The sequence below is a fragment of the Mirounga angustirostris genome, unplaced genomic scaffold (assembly GCF_029215605.1).
Source record: "Mirounga angustirostris isolate CCGP_5_RB_7025 unplaced genomic scaffold, mMirAng1.0.hap1 SCAF_6, whole genome shotgun sequence".
In the NCBI taxonomy this organism is placed as follows: domain Eukaryota; kingdom Metazoa; phylum Chordata; class Mammalia; order Carnivora; family Phocidae; genus Mirounga; species Mirounga angustirostris.
The window spans coordinates 101,466,025-101,479,719 of NW_026991714.1; the positions used below are offsets into that span (position 1 = coordinate 101,466,025).

The following is a 13,695-nucleotide window of genomic DNA, read 5'->3' on the forward strand; positions in this document are numbered from 1 at the left end:
CTAGGGATCTATCCAAAAGAGAACCATGTGAACAATGTTTTTGTATCTTCCATAAAATTCCTGTTGAAGACACTGCTCATCATCATTTTAGGTTAATATTTACATGACAAGTTTTCCTTGGATTGAGAAAGAGCAAAGGATTCTCTCCTAAAAACTTGTTATGTTCCTTTTTATCAGATAAGAACTAATAATAATCGATGTGTTTCCTTCTGGAATGTAGTTCAAGTATACCAGTGCTTGAAAACTACTAAATTCTATTCCTCAAGTACAATTATAACCTTTCCTTGGTTTTCAGGTAAACATTTTCTCCCATTCCATCTTTATGGTTTCTGAGCTCCCCGACTTTAACATTTCTTTTGCATGTATGTCCTCACCCCGAACCACCTCAAATCTTTAGAATGAGATGCAGTACCAAGAACAACAAAAAATAAAAACAATGAAACAGATCTAAAACCTGCCTTAGGAGTAGGATCAGAAACTCTTCTGACCTTCCCTAGGATTTACCAAGAGGGAGAGAAATTCGGTGGTTTGCCTGGTAAATGCTCTTTGTCTTGATGACAAAACTATGCCACCCAGGACACCAGTGAGCATACTTTTCAACTGAGTGACATCTGAGGCAATGATTAGGAAGCAACATTTGTCCATGGATATTTTTCCTCTTCTCTCCTTGTTCTTGTCCCTTTTTACCTTATTATTTGGTGTTAGCTCAGGCCTATGGGGAACACTTAGGTATGAGAAAAGTGATACTGGAATTTAAAAGTACTGCATATTTGTCAGACTATATACTCAGAGCCATTGCACTGTTTGTGCTCTACATCTCACAAAGAAAAGTCACAAGGGAGACATTTAGAGCTTCAGCATTTACTGAACACTGAATAATTCATTTGAAATCGATAGAGCTACATGAGCCGTTAGCTTAAGAACTGAAATCAAAGTTCTGTTTCTGGTAGGTAACATTCCTTACACTCAAAAAACATCCCAAAATTTAAAACAAATATTCAACTACCCATCTCTTTAAAATACTTATATAGCAGCACAGTTTTAATTCAATCTGACTCTAGCCCATTTAACACCTCAATTTAAAAAGCCATCTAAGTACTACAGGATGTTATATATTAGTCTGTTCAATTTCAGTGTTTTCCTTTCTTATATTTTAATTTGGAATCTTTACATCATAAAAGGTTCGGATTAGAAAGGCCATTATTTACTGACAGTCTTAAGTATACCAAGTACAAAGGCTGAGATCAAAGATTAAGAATAAGGAAGGGAAAAAAGTTAAATGACATATTTTACTCACCAGGGCTATTATATAAGTGTGTGTGCATGTGTGTGTTCGCACGCACGTGTGTGTGTGTGTGTGTGTACATGTACTTTTCTTTAGGAAACATTTTTTCCTTTTAGGGAAACAAGGCACTTCTAACCAATCTCAACAGCCAATTCTGATTCTCATTCTCAGAAATAAATTAATTTTGCACTATGTACTTTTTAAACAAGTTTACGCAGCAGAGGAGGTGGAAAAAGAGGCCTGGGGAGGCTTACGTTACTTGCTGGTTTTAAATCTTTCCAGCTTTTTGAAAAAAGCATCTTCAAAAAATTTTCTGCCTGCACTGCAGATTTTTGGCAGTGTAACTTTGTCCTATTTCAAAAGCTTTGCTGAATTTGAGAAACTACAATTACTGTTTTCATCCTGTCATGTCAAAAATTCTTAGGAATATTAAGGCTGCTCTTCATTTCCTATGCACACCAACCCTGACATGCTTAAAGGGCTCAGATTTGGCATTCAGTCACCAAAGGCACTAAAAGACATAAAATGGAGGAACTCAGCTAAATCCTCCCATAGCTCAGGATAAAGCTTCAGTGATTAAAACCCTGTGACCTGATTTTCATGGGTAAAAAAACAAATACTTCCTCCTTGTGGGTGCCTGGGTGGCTCAGTCGTTAAGCGTCTGCCTTCGGCTCAGGTCATGATCCCAGGGTCCTGGGATCGAGTCCCACATCGGGCTCCCTGCTCGGCAGGAAGCCTGCTTCTCCCTCTCCCACTCCCCCTGCTTGTCTTCCTGCTTTCACTATCTCTCTCTGGCAAATAAATAAATAAAAATCTTAAAAAAACAAAAAACAAATACTTCCCTAAACCAATATTTTATCTACCTTTAAATTTCTTCTTAGCAAGATTATCCTAATGGCAGCCAAGAAAATGCAGCTGCTTTCAGTTACATTTAGCCAAAAAGTGATCTGGAAATAAGTTAAGGTATAAGGACTAACTCTTAAACCAGGTAACATTGCTCCGCTTTGTAAGGTAAAGCATAAAGTTTTATCTTAGGCAAGGAAGTTGTAAATACTTAATTACGAACACCAAATTATTTTGAATTTTAGGTTAAGATGGAGAGAAACAGTTATGTCCATCAGTGAGCAAAGATCAAGACAAAGAAGTATTCTTTGCAGACTGCAAATCCAATCAGCTTATGATTTTGCTCAAGAAAAATATCTTGCCTTCAAAACAACTGGGAAAGGAGAACTGGCCCACATATAAGTCATTATATTACACAGTTTCATACACAACATATACATGAAAAAAATTTTAATCCTTTTACCTTGTCTTATCCAATGAACTAGGGAACCCATTTCTACAAGGCCATATTAAAATAGTATGAGACCTGAATATTATAACTGAATTAAAAAAAAAACCTCTTCAACTGAGTCAGTTTTCCAATTTCTCTTATTCTTCATCAATCTTAAGAAAAAGGAGCAAAGGGTAGGGAAAGGATGATTCTTTAAAATAAAGCTGTTAGGTTAGATATACATGTAAATTAAAATTTTATAGTAAAAAGAATAACAACTCTGCCCCCAGAAGAGCAATGTTTTCCCTGAGCCAAAACAGACTGCTTAGACAGTTTTTGGCATTCTTAGAAAACTACCTGTATTTAAGAAAGAAAATTAGAGTGCATTTCTTGAAATACAATGAAGACCTTTGTAAGGAATCATGTTATATAATGTTTGAGTTACTCTGGTAACAGAATAATGGCTCTCCAGAGAGGCTCACATCTTATTCTCTGGAATTTGTAAATATGCTACCTTACATGGCAGACAGACTTTTGCAGATGTGATTAAGGTTAAGGAGTTTGAGATGGAACGATTATCCTGGATTATCTGGGTGGGCTCAATCAAATCACGAGTCCTTAAAAGCAGTGAACCGTCCCTACTATGGCCAGAGATAAAGATGCGATAACAGAAGGGTCAGAGAGAAGGAAAGCTGCTATTGCTGAAGATGGAGGAAGGAGGTCACTAGCCAAAGAATGTGGGTGTGGCCTCTAGAAGATGGGCTTTAAAAGCAAGGAAATGAATTCTTTCTTTGAGCCCCTAGAAAGGAACACAACCCTGCTGACACTATGATTTTAGCCCATATCAACTACCCCACAGAACTATAAGATAATAAATTTTCACTGTTCTAAGCCACCAAGCTTGTAGTAATGTGTTCACCAGCATAAAAAACTAGTACAGTACCCTATACCCTATAACGGGATGTCCTGTTAACAAAATTTGCCTACTGAACTAGTATAATTTAAGGTAGTCTTTCCATAAAAATTTGTAAATATATGCTTTAAATCCATTTTAACCCTTTCAGACAATGGTCCAATATTAAGTGTTACAACTGGGTGAGTCAACAGACCTTGTTGCCATGTGACAAAAACAAGTTCACCTAAGTGCAAAAACAAGTCTGTGATGCCAAAGAGAAGCCAGTACAAGGTGACCACCCTTCCCCATTCCGGTAGATTACTCACTCAATGAATTCCTCTTTACACCGCTGTAGCATCTCACATGTCTGCTGGATCTCTTGCTCACTCAAAAGCACCAACATCCCAATGGTTAGGTGAAGCTTTTTGGGATTCTGGAAAATGGTGCTATCAACCCCATGATCCTATTATCAAAGAGAGAAAAACAAAAAACTCAGCCCACATTAAAGTAAATGGCAGGAACAAAATTTAGAGTCCAAAGGTAAGCCCACATATCTATGACCAATTGATTTTCAACCAGATGCCAAGACAATTTAATGGAGAAAGAAGAGTCTCCTCAACAAACGGTGCTGGGACAACTGAATAACCACTTGCAAAAGAATGAAATTGGACCCATACCTCATACCATATGCAAAAATTACATCAAAATGGATCAATGACCTAAATACAAGAGCTGAAACCATAAAACTCTTAGAAGAGTTTTCTTAGGGGAAAATCTTTATGACCTTGGACTTGGCCATGAATTCTTAGATAGGAATTCAACAGTATGGGCAACAGAAGACAAAAATAGATAAATGCAACTTCACCTAAATTAAAAACCTTTGTATATCAAATGACACTATTAAGAAAGTGAAAACACAACCTACAGAATGACAGAAATATTTGCAAATCATATATCTGATAAAGGTGTATATCCATAATATATAAAGAACACAACTCCATAACTAGAAAATAAAGAACCTAATTTTTAAAATAGAAAATGAACTTGAGGGGTGCCTAGGTGGCTCAGTCAGTTAAGCATCTGACTCTTGATTCTGGCTCAGGTCATGATCTCAGGGTCATGAAATCGAGCCCCACCCTGGACTTCACCCTGAGCATGGAGCCTCCTTAAGATTCTCTCTCTCCCTCTACCTCTCCCCAACACTCAAAAAAAAAAAAAAAAAGAAAGAAAGAAAATGAACTTGAGTAGACATTTTTCCAAAGAAGAAATACAAATAGCCAACAAGCACATGAAGATGTTCAACTTCGTTAGTCATTAGGAGAATGCAAATCGAAACCACTAAAAGGTACCATTTCATATCCACTAGGCTGGCTATAATCAAAAAAGCAGAAAATAACAAATGCTGGCAAGGATATGCTTAATGGGTACAGAATTTCCTTTTGGGGTGATGAAAATGTTTCAGAATAATACAGAGCTGGTAATTGCACAACTCTGTAAATGCACAAAAGGCCACTGAATCATTCACTTTAAAATGGTTAATTTTGTGTTATGTGAAATTTACCTCAATAAAAAAAAATTTTTTTTTAAAAAGGAACTGGTAGCCCGATAGAATGGCATGCCCAAGAGAAACAAATGCCATCTAAATGTAGGCTCTAGGAATATCTTTTGCTCCTTTATGAACTTTGCTGGCCCAGAGCAACTGGGCCTCTTAGACGATTCCCTAAAGAACAATATACTCTCTATAAAAAACGCTGTTTCTATCTTAGCAGACACTGCAGGTTAAATATTATGTGTTAAGAATAAATTCTCCCAAGCAGAGAGATGAGTGAAAAATGAATTTGGAGAGATATCCAGACACTGGAGTTGCCACATCAAATACAGTCATCCTTTTTTGTCATTCATTATTCCTTGCACTTTAAAACATTTGTCTCTGGGTAGCAAAAATAGTAAATATGTGGGAGCCTGGGTGGCTCAGTTGGTTAAGCGGCTGCCTTCGGCTCAGATCATGATCCCAGAGTCCTGGGATCGAGGCCTGCGTTGGGCTCCCTGCTCCGTGGGTAGCCTGCTTGTCTGTGGGGAGCCTGCTTCTCCCTCTCCCTCTGCCTGCCGCTCTGCCTACTTGTGCTCCTCTCTCTCTGTCAAATAAATAAAATCTTAAAAAAAATAGTAAATATACTCATAAATCTCCCTTCTTAAAAAAACTGAATGAAAGTCACTTACCATTTTAAAGTGTACAATTTAGTGATCTTTATTGTATTCACAATATTGTGCAACCATCAGCCCTCCTTAGTTTCAAAACCTTTTCATCCCATAGAAACACTCCATAATCATTAAATAATCATTCCCCATTCCCTATCACTCATCCCCTGGTAACCTCTAATTTGCTTTTTGTCTCTTTGGATTTGCCTATTCTGGATATAGCACATAAAAGGAATCATAAAATATATGACTGCTGTGTCTGGCTTTTTTCACTCAGTATGTATTCAAAGTTCATCCAAATTGTACCATGTATTGGTACTTCATTACTTTTTATGGCTGAATTATATTCCATTGTATGTATATAACATATAACATACAAACTTGTTTATTCATTCATCCCTTACTGGCCATTTGTGTTGTTTCCATCTTATGGCTATTATGAATAATGCTGCTATAAACATTCATGTACAAGTTTCTGTGTTACCATGTTTTCAGTTCTTTTCAGTATAAACCTAAAAGTGGAACAGCTGGGTTAATATAGTAATTCTAATGCTGGGTTAATATAGTAATTCTAATGCTTAAATTTTTGAGGAACCACCAAACTGTTTTCCACAACAGCTGAATCATTTTACATTCTTTTTTTTTTTTAAAGATTTTATTTATTTATTTGAGACAGAATGAGAGAGAGAGAGCTCATGAGAGGGGGGAGGGTCAGAGGGAGAAGCAGGCTCCCCGCCGAGCAGGGAGCCCAATGTGGGACTCGATCCCGGGACTCCAGGATCATGACCTGAGCCGAAGGCAGTCGCTTAACCGACTGAGCCACCCAGGCGCCCTCATTTTACATTCTTAGCAGCACTGTACAAGGGTTCCTATTTCTCTCCACCTTTGCCAACACTTACTACTTTCCTTTTGAAATTTTATTATAGCCATCCTAGTGGGTACGAAATGGTATTTCATTGTATTTTGATTTGCATTTCCCTGTTGACCTATGATGTTGAATATCTTCTCATGTCCTAGCTGGACACCTCCTCTGGAGAAACGTCTATGCAAATTCTTTGCCCATTTTCTATCTTTTTATTGTTGAGTTGTACGGATTCTTTAAATATCCTGATACTAGTCCCATGTCAGATCATGAATCCCTTTTGAAGGAAGTAGGTCTCAAGTTTCATTATATTCATCCTGCAAATGAAGACAAGAAAAAGAGTTGAGAATCTTCTCCTTCAAAAAGAGCAAAGCAGGAATTTTATCTCTGAAGTGCAAGTTCTGGACCCATAATCTGATTCTTGGGCTAATAAACCACCCCAAACGCAGAGAAATATATCTATCAAACACAGATAGCTTACCTTCTGTTCTTGGCTTGCCTAAGACTGCCTAATTTTTGCCTCAGCAACGGGAGTTAACAGATTATTCATTTTCTAAGTGTTAATGGAGCTTGAGCTATTTTTATATCTGATGAAGAGTTTTGTGATTCTACACATCAACCCAAATTGCCTCACTTAATGGAAGTGATTTTAAGGAACAATCAGCTTTAAATGTGTCAAGGAAGGCTAAGTGCAATGTTTATCACCCCAGTTGCTCTAACCCATGGCAGAACCTATCACTTTAGAAAGGCATGCTAAGTGTTAAAAAGTCCCTCAAATGATTCCAATATGCACAACTCCATCCCAAACTACAGTTGAGAATTGCTCCCCTAGTAATAAGAACTAATATTTTTTTAGCCCTTATTCTGTTCCAGGCATTTCCTATGCACTTTACATAGACAAACAGCCTATGAGGAAAGATGTATTATCCCCATTTTACAGATGAGGAAACTGAGCTGAGGCACAAAGAAATAAAGTCACTTTCCCAAAGTAACACTGCTAGTAAGGGATGAGGCCAAAATCCAAACCCAAGCAGTCAGGCCACAAGCCTACACTTTTGATCAATATTATATTGCCTCACTAGTAACAGCCACCTAGAGAAGGATGGAACAAATGTGATCATCACCCAGAGGCAAGCCCTCACACATTTCAACAAAGCTCACACAATAAATGGATCTGATCACTAGACGGAGAATAAAGCAAATCTCATAATTCTCTGAAAAGTGATATTTGCCTTTCCTTGATGTGACACCACAAAAACACGATCTATAAAAGAAAAGGGATGAATTAAACTTGATCAAAATTAAAAACTGTACTTCAAAACACTTCATTAAGAAAATGAAAAGACAAGCCACAGAGAAAACTATCTGGGAGAAAAATACTTACAAATCATCTATCTAATAAATATAAATACATAAAAATTCTTAAAATTCAATAATAAAAAGATATATAATTCCATTTAAAAATGAGCAAAGAACCTGAATAGACATTTCACCAAAGAAGATATACTAATGACTAAGAAACATGTGAAAAGATGCTTAATATCATTAGTCATCAAGGAAATGCACATCAAAACCAAAAATGAGATATTGCTTCATGCCCCATCAGAATGACTACAATCAAAAAGACAGACAGTAAGGACATGGGGAAACTGAACTGCTCCCACATCGCTGGAGTAAAAGGCCATGACATACACAACGCATTCTAAAGTGGTTCAGAAAGAAAGAAAAACGAGAGGAAGAATGATAAAACAGAATAAAATACTAACAATAGGTGAGTATGAGTAAAGGGTACTATCCTTAGTCTTACAACTTTTTTGTGATTTTAAAATTATTAGTATCCTATTGCTGCTGTAACAAATTACCACAAATTTAGTGGTTTAAAACAACACAAAGTTAGGGTGCCTGGGTGGCTCAGTCGTTAAGCGTCTGCCTTTGGCTCGGGTCATGATCCCGGGGTCCTGGGATCGAGCACATCGGGCCCCCTGCTCGGCAGGAAGCCTTCTTTTCCCTCTCCCACTCCCTCTGCTTGTGTTCCTGCCCTCGCTACCTCTCTCTCTGTCAAATAAATAAACAAAATCTTAAAAAAAAAAAAAAAAACCCACAAATTTACTGTCTTACTACCTACCAAAGAAAGCTCTAGAACTTTTCCTTTCTTACATTATTCTTTGAGAGCCTATCACTTCAGTCAACCTGAGTTCACTTGCCAAGAAAACACTGAATACTGGGAAACAAAACATAGAGAACAAAGAAGAGCAGGAAAAGAACAGACGGGATACCTTTAAAGGCCACCCAATCTGAATTCTTTTGGAGAACCTTGAGTCATAAGCCTTCAGTCTTTAATTGTATTGGAAGCCATATAATTTATATGTAATCCTACTGGACAGTCTTTTAATAAATGGTGAAACACCCTGAATTTTAGTAATACCATCTATGAAGAAAGCCTTTTCTTTGACTAAATTATCTAAATTTACGGTGGAACCAAACAATCTTCAAGGCAATGGCATAAATCTCTAGAGCCACTATTTTTCTTTGCTTGGAATATATTATATTCCCATCCACAAGCCTCTTGACTGAAATGAATAAAGACCAACAGCAAATTCTTGACTCCGGGGTTTTAATTACACTGGGCCCAGCTCCAAGTTCACCATTACTCGGAGCTAGAACTATTTCATTCCATTAGGTTAGACAACCAGGCTGGCGCCTGAAAATTCAAATGGTGGTGACTTTCCACCCAAAAAGAAGCAGCAAAGGGTGAAGTAACAGAATTCCCTAGGGCAGTTTGGTCTAGATGAAGAAAAAAAAGAAAGAAAGAAAGAAAGAGTTTCTTCATGGCTAAGTCATCTCTAAGGTGTTTCTTTATTTGTTAAATAAGGTCTCATCCAAGGAGAAAATGATGCACAAGTTACCTCCCCAGAAAGCTTGTGTGCAGGCTTAAGCCACAGTTCAGAGTTCCAAGTCGCATCCAAACTCAGCAGTCCCAGGTGCAAAACCTTACCCCTGTCATTCAAACGTCAGCTCCATGATTTACCACTAGCAATTACCACAGAACTGCTATCTATCAGCATGAACAATTAACAAGGAAGAGCGAAATCTAAAAATGTCAAGCTTGGGGAAAAGGCCAGGAGAGGGAAATATGGATTAGCCCACCATGAAGCATTCATTCGTTCTCTCTGCTTCCTTAAGCCCCACGTAGAACTCAATCATCCTCTCCGCACAGATGGGCTGTAACACAGGTGCACCCGCCAGAGCTGTCAGCTAGCAGAAGGGGAGCCTCTGTGCCATTACGTAAGAGTTACAAGAACACCTAGGAATCTAACCCAGACCTCTACCACCCAGAAGCACTCTGACTTGACAGGACATGCTGACAGCCAGAGACGAAACAAAACAAAACCAAAACTTCCTCAAATTATATTCACAATTATCATCTTCTAGGAGCTCCAGGCATAACAAAGGTTTGTGATTTAACTATAAAAGGCCTTTAAACCTGGAATACAGGGTCTAAGGTTTTAATTCCCACTCTGTTAAAAACCAGCTGTAATTAGGCAAGCCATTTCGCTTCTCGCAACCTTGGTTTCCTCCTCTGTGACATAAGGGAGATGGCCTAGTTTACCTCCAAGTCAAAGGTCCTATAAATTTTTTACATGCTCCCACAAAACCTATAATTAAGTATGAAATAGGTATTTGTGAGGGATCCACCAATTCACTTCCTGATCTTCCACACAAAGAAAGAGAGGAAATAAACTTGGGAGCCTTCCCTATGCTCATTATATTTTCTTTCCTTTTTTATGGCCAAATCCCATGAAATCACTTCTGGACAAATGACATAAATCTCATTCATATAGGAAAGCTATTCGAACAAGGCAGACTGGTGAAAAGAGCATTTGACTTTGCAACCAGACAGACCTATGTTCAAATTCTAATTCTGCCACCTATCAGCAGGGTGACCCGAAGTGAGTTACTCAATTGTTCAGAAACTTCAATTTCATTATCTATAAAAAGGACAACATTTCCCTCTAGGAGTTGTTCTGAGGATTAAAAGAGACATGTGTGATGCCTCTGTACAGAGCAGTATGGAATAAATACAGGCTCCCCCTGCTTCCTGCTTCTTACATGACCATGAACCACTCTAAGCAAATACTATCTTTGCTCGCCTTTTTTTTTTTTTTTAAGATTTTATTCATTTATTTGACAGAGATAGCAAGAGCAGGAACACAAGCAGGGGGAGTGGGAGAGGGAGAAACAGGCTTCCCGCTGAGCAGGGAGCCCAGTGAGGGCTCAATCCCAGGACCCTGGGACCATGACCTGAGCCAAAGGCAGACGCTTAATGACTGAGCCACCCAGGGGCCCCATTTTGCTCGCCTTTATAAAGCTCCATCAAGAGCTAAATTAGGCTCTGCTGAGTCATTTCTATTATTCCTTAAGAATGTTCACAAAAGCTGGCTTTGAGTCTCTATATGTTATTAATAAAATATCTTAAGTTGAATAAGTTTCAGAAAACAGAGTTTGGATTCTCCTGGCTTATAAATTCTATACAGACATAATTACAGCGAAGTGGAAGTTCTTAAAAACAAAGGACAAATATTCAAACATCAAATTTTACAGTGACTGGAAAAAAATGCACTGTCTAAATATCCGTACCCATGAAAAAGGAGCAAAGAGCATCTCCCCTTCACTAAAGAATGCATTCCTCTTATCTTTGATGACAACAAGAGTTAAACCTATTTTCTAAAAGCTTAACTATTCCTCTGTAAGTTTAGTTGTAAGCACTAATTAACAATCCATCTATCAACCTACATTTATTCCCACAGATGGACACTGATCACTCGACCATTAGTAATGGGTTAACATTAGTACACCACCTCAAGCCAGACCCTTAACTTCTTCTGGATGCCATGCTTTCCCTCATCCCCCATACTGTAACCTATGGTACTACTACACAAACAGCTAACACATATACAGTACTAGCTATGTGCCATGCTCTGCACATAGCTTAAACACCTTAATTTATTAACACACTTACTCTTTGTATCAACAGTAAAGATGAGTACTATTACTATCCCCACCTTAGAGAAGACCTCTGAAATATTTCTGGAGTACATCCCCTCCTGAATACACCACAGATCTAGTCTTCCTTTTCTTTCTTTTTTTTTTTAAGATTTTATTTATTTGAGAGAGAGAGAGAGAGCAAGAGAGAGCACAAGAGCAGGGGGAGGGAGAAGCAGGCTCCCCACTGAGCAAGGAACCCGATGAGGAGCTCAATCCCAGGATGCTGGGATCATGACCCGAGCTGAAGGCAGTCACTTAACCGACCAAGCCACCCAGGCATCCCTAGTCTTTATTTTCAACAGACTCTATCTAAATAGTCTCTAACTGGTATCTGCCTCTGGTACCCCACTCCTTAACTCTCAATCCATTCTCCACGCTGCCTTCAGAATTATTTTTCCACAATGCTAAGTTAACCACACGAGTCTATACTTAAATTCTTTACTAGTTCTTGACTATAAGATACACCCAAAATCTGTAACCTATACAAGACCTTTTACCACCTGGATTCCATTCACCTTGCCACTCTCTTCCCTACGTTACCCACTCTAGCCTCCAATCTTAACCTCCTCATTCTTCCCTGAACACAGCAGACTAGAACACTGCCATACCTTGCAAGGGCGATCTCCCCCATGTAGAATGCTCATCCCCCACTTGCAAACTTGGCACAGCTTTTGTTCTTCCATTAAGACTCTACTCAAGTGTCACCTCCCTTATTTAAGCCCTTTCCAGCCACTGGAGAATCTCTCCTGTGAGTACCCACTGCAGTAGCCTCCAATGGCACCTCTAATCTCACAGTGCTGTAACTGTATTCATAAGAACACTATTTCCCCCTTAAGAGTATGATAATCTGCAAGAGTAGAGTCCATTGTTTGTACATAATACATAGCCTGGCAAATGGCAGACATTTAATAAATAGTGAATGAATGAATAAAACATAAACATTTGTTAATAACAATGGTCTCCATCCAAATGGTGCAATATATGAATCTTGTAAACATTTCTTACTTTCCTAACCAACAGCAGGACTCAGGAATTTACGACTTTTCTTACAACCAAAGACAACTATTCCATCTCCATCCTAAAATGGTTCATAACATAATTACAAATCCCACAACTCCCCTTATATATGAAGAATCCTAAATTATACACCAAAGGTTTTACATATAAATTTTCTTCTTCAGTGAATAATACTAAATGGAAAAATAATCCCAACTGGGGGGTAGCGGAAACCCAGATCCATTAGTCATTTCTGCCCACTACAATGTGAACAGAATTATGTAGTTTCTGGAGCTATAACCTATTCAGGTTCTCCAGGCAGCCTGAGCAATCCCCTGTTGCTATAAGCCCTCAGAATGCTCCAAACACAGTTTTGAATTACTGTTTTTCATTACTGATGTGCTTTCTACTGGACCCTGCTGTGAGATAAAATGGAATTATAGCAGCATTACCAGCTATAGAATGACTGAGAGATATACAGGGTTTTAATATACTTCTTGAACTCACAGGCAGTGAGACATCTTTGGATCTTAATGTAAGAGAGGAAAGAGTGAAAAAATAAGGTGCAGTTAGTCTATCTGCAGATCACAAAGATGAAAAATACCTTGCCAATGTCTGTGAGCAGCTAAATCCTACATTAAATACTCAGGCTTAGAGAGCTGAAGCACAGGGATGATAGCGATAATGTCTGGAGTGAAATAACATTTCTGATAAAACTGATCAGCACAAAGGAAGGTGATTTCAGAAAACGCTCTTCTAAAAGGTAAATTCACAATTTCCTTGGAGAGTCAAGGGTGAGGTCAAGGACAAGCATGCTACCAAATAAAGAGAGAAAAGAGGCCAACTATTTTAAAGGAATAAAAGAAAAGTTCAAGGACGGGTGAGAGAAAGATAGGATGTGACCTGGGGGTAGGAAAGTCATCTGCTGTATCAAAAATGTGACCTTCACAACAATGTTTAAAAATGAAAACTAGGGGCGCCTGGGTGGCTTAGACGGTTAAGTGTTTGCCTTCAGCTTAGGTCATGATCCTAGAGTCCCGGGATCGAGCCCTGCGTCATCAGGCTCCCCGCTCAGCAGAGAGTCTGCTTCTCCCTCTGCCCCTCACCCCATTCGTGCTCGCTCTCTCTCTCTCTCTCTC

At 38.6% G+C, this 13,695-nt stretch overlaps 1 protein-coding gene across 8 annotated transcripts in view; it reads right to left on the minus strand.

The window, feature by feature from the left end:
• The window catches only part of ASCC1 (activating signal cointegrator 1 complex subunit 1), a 108,504-nt gene that overhangs the window by 59,825 nt on the left and 34,984 nt on the right, over positions 1–13,695 (minus strand). For all 8 annotated transcript variants that reach the window (XM_064594790.1, XM_064594792.1, XM_064594789.1 and 5 more), the window contains exon 6: positions 3,780–3,916. In XM_064594790.1, the coding sequence (XP_064450860.1) occupies positions 3,780–3,916 (137 nt within the window). The remainder of the gene's footprint in view (positions 1–3,779; positions 3,917–13,695) is intronic.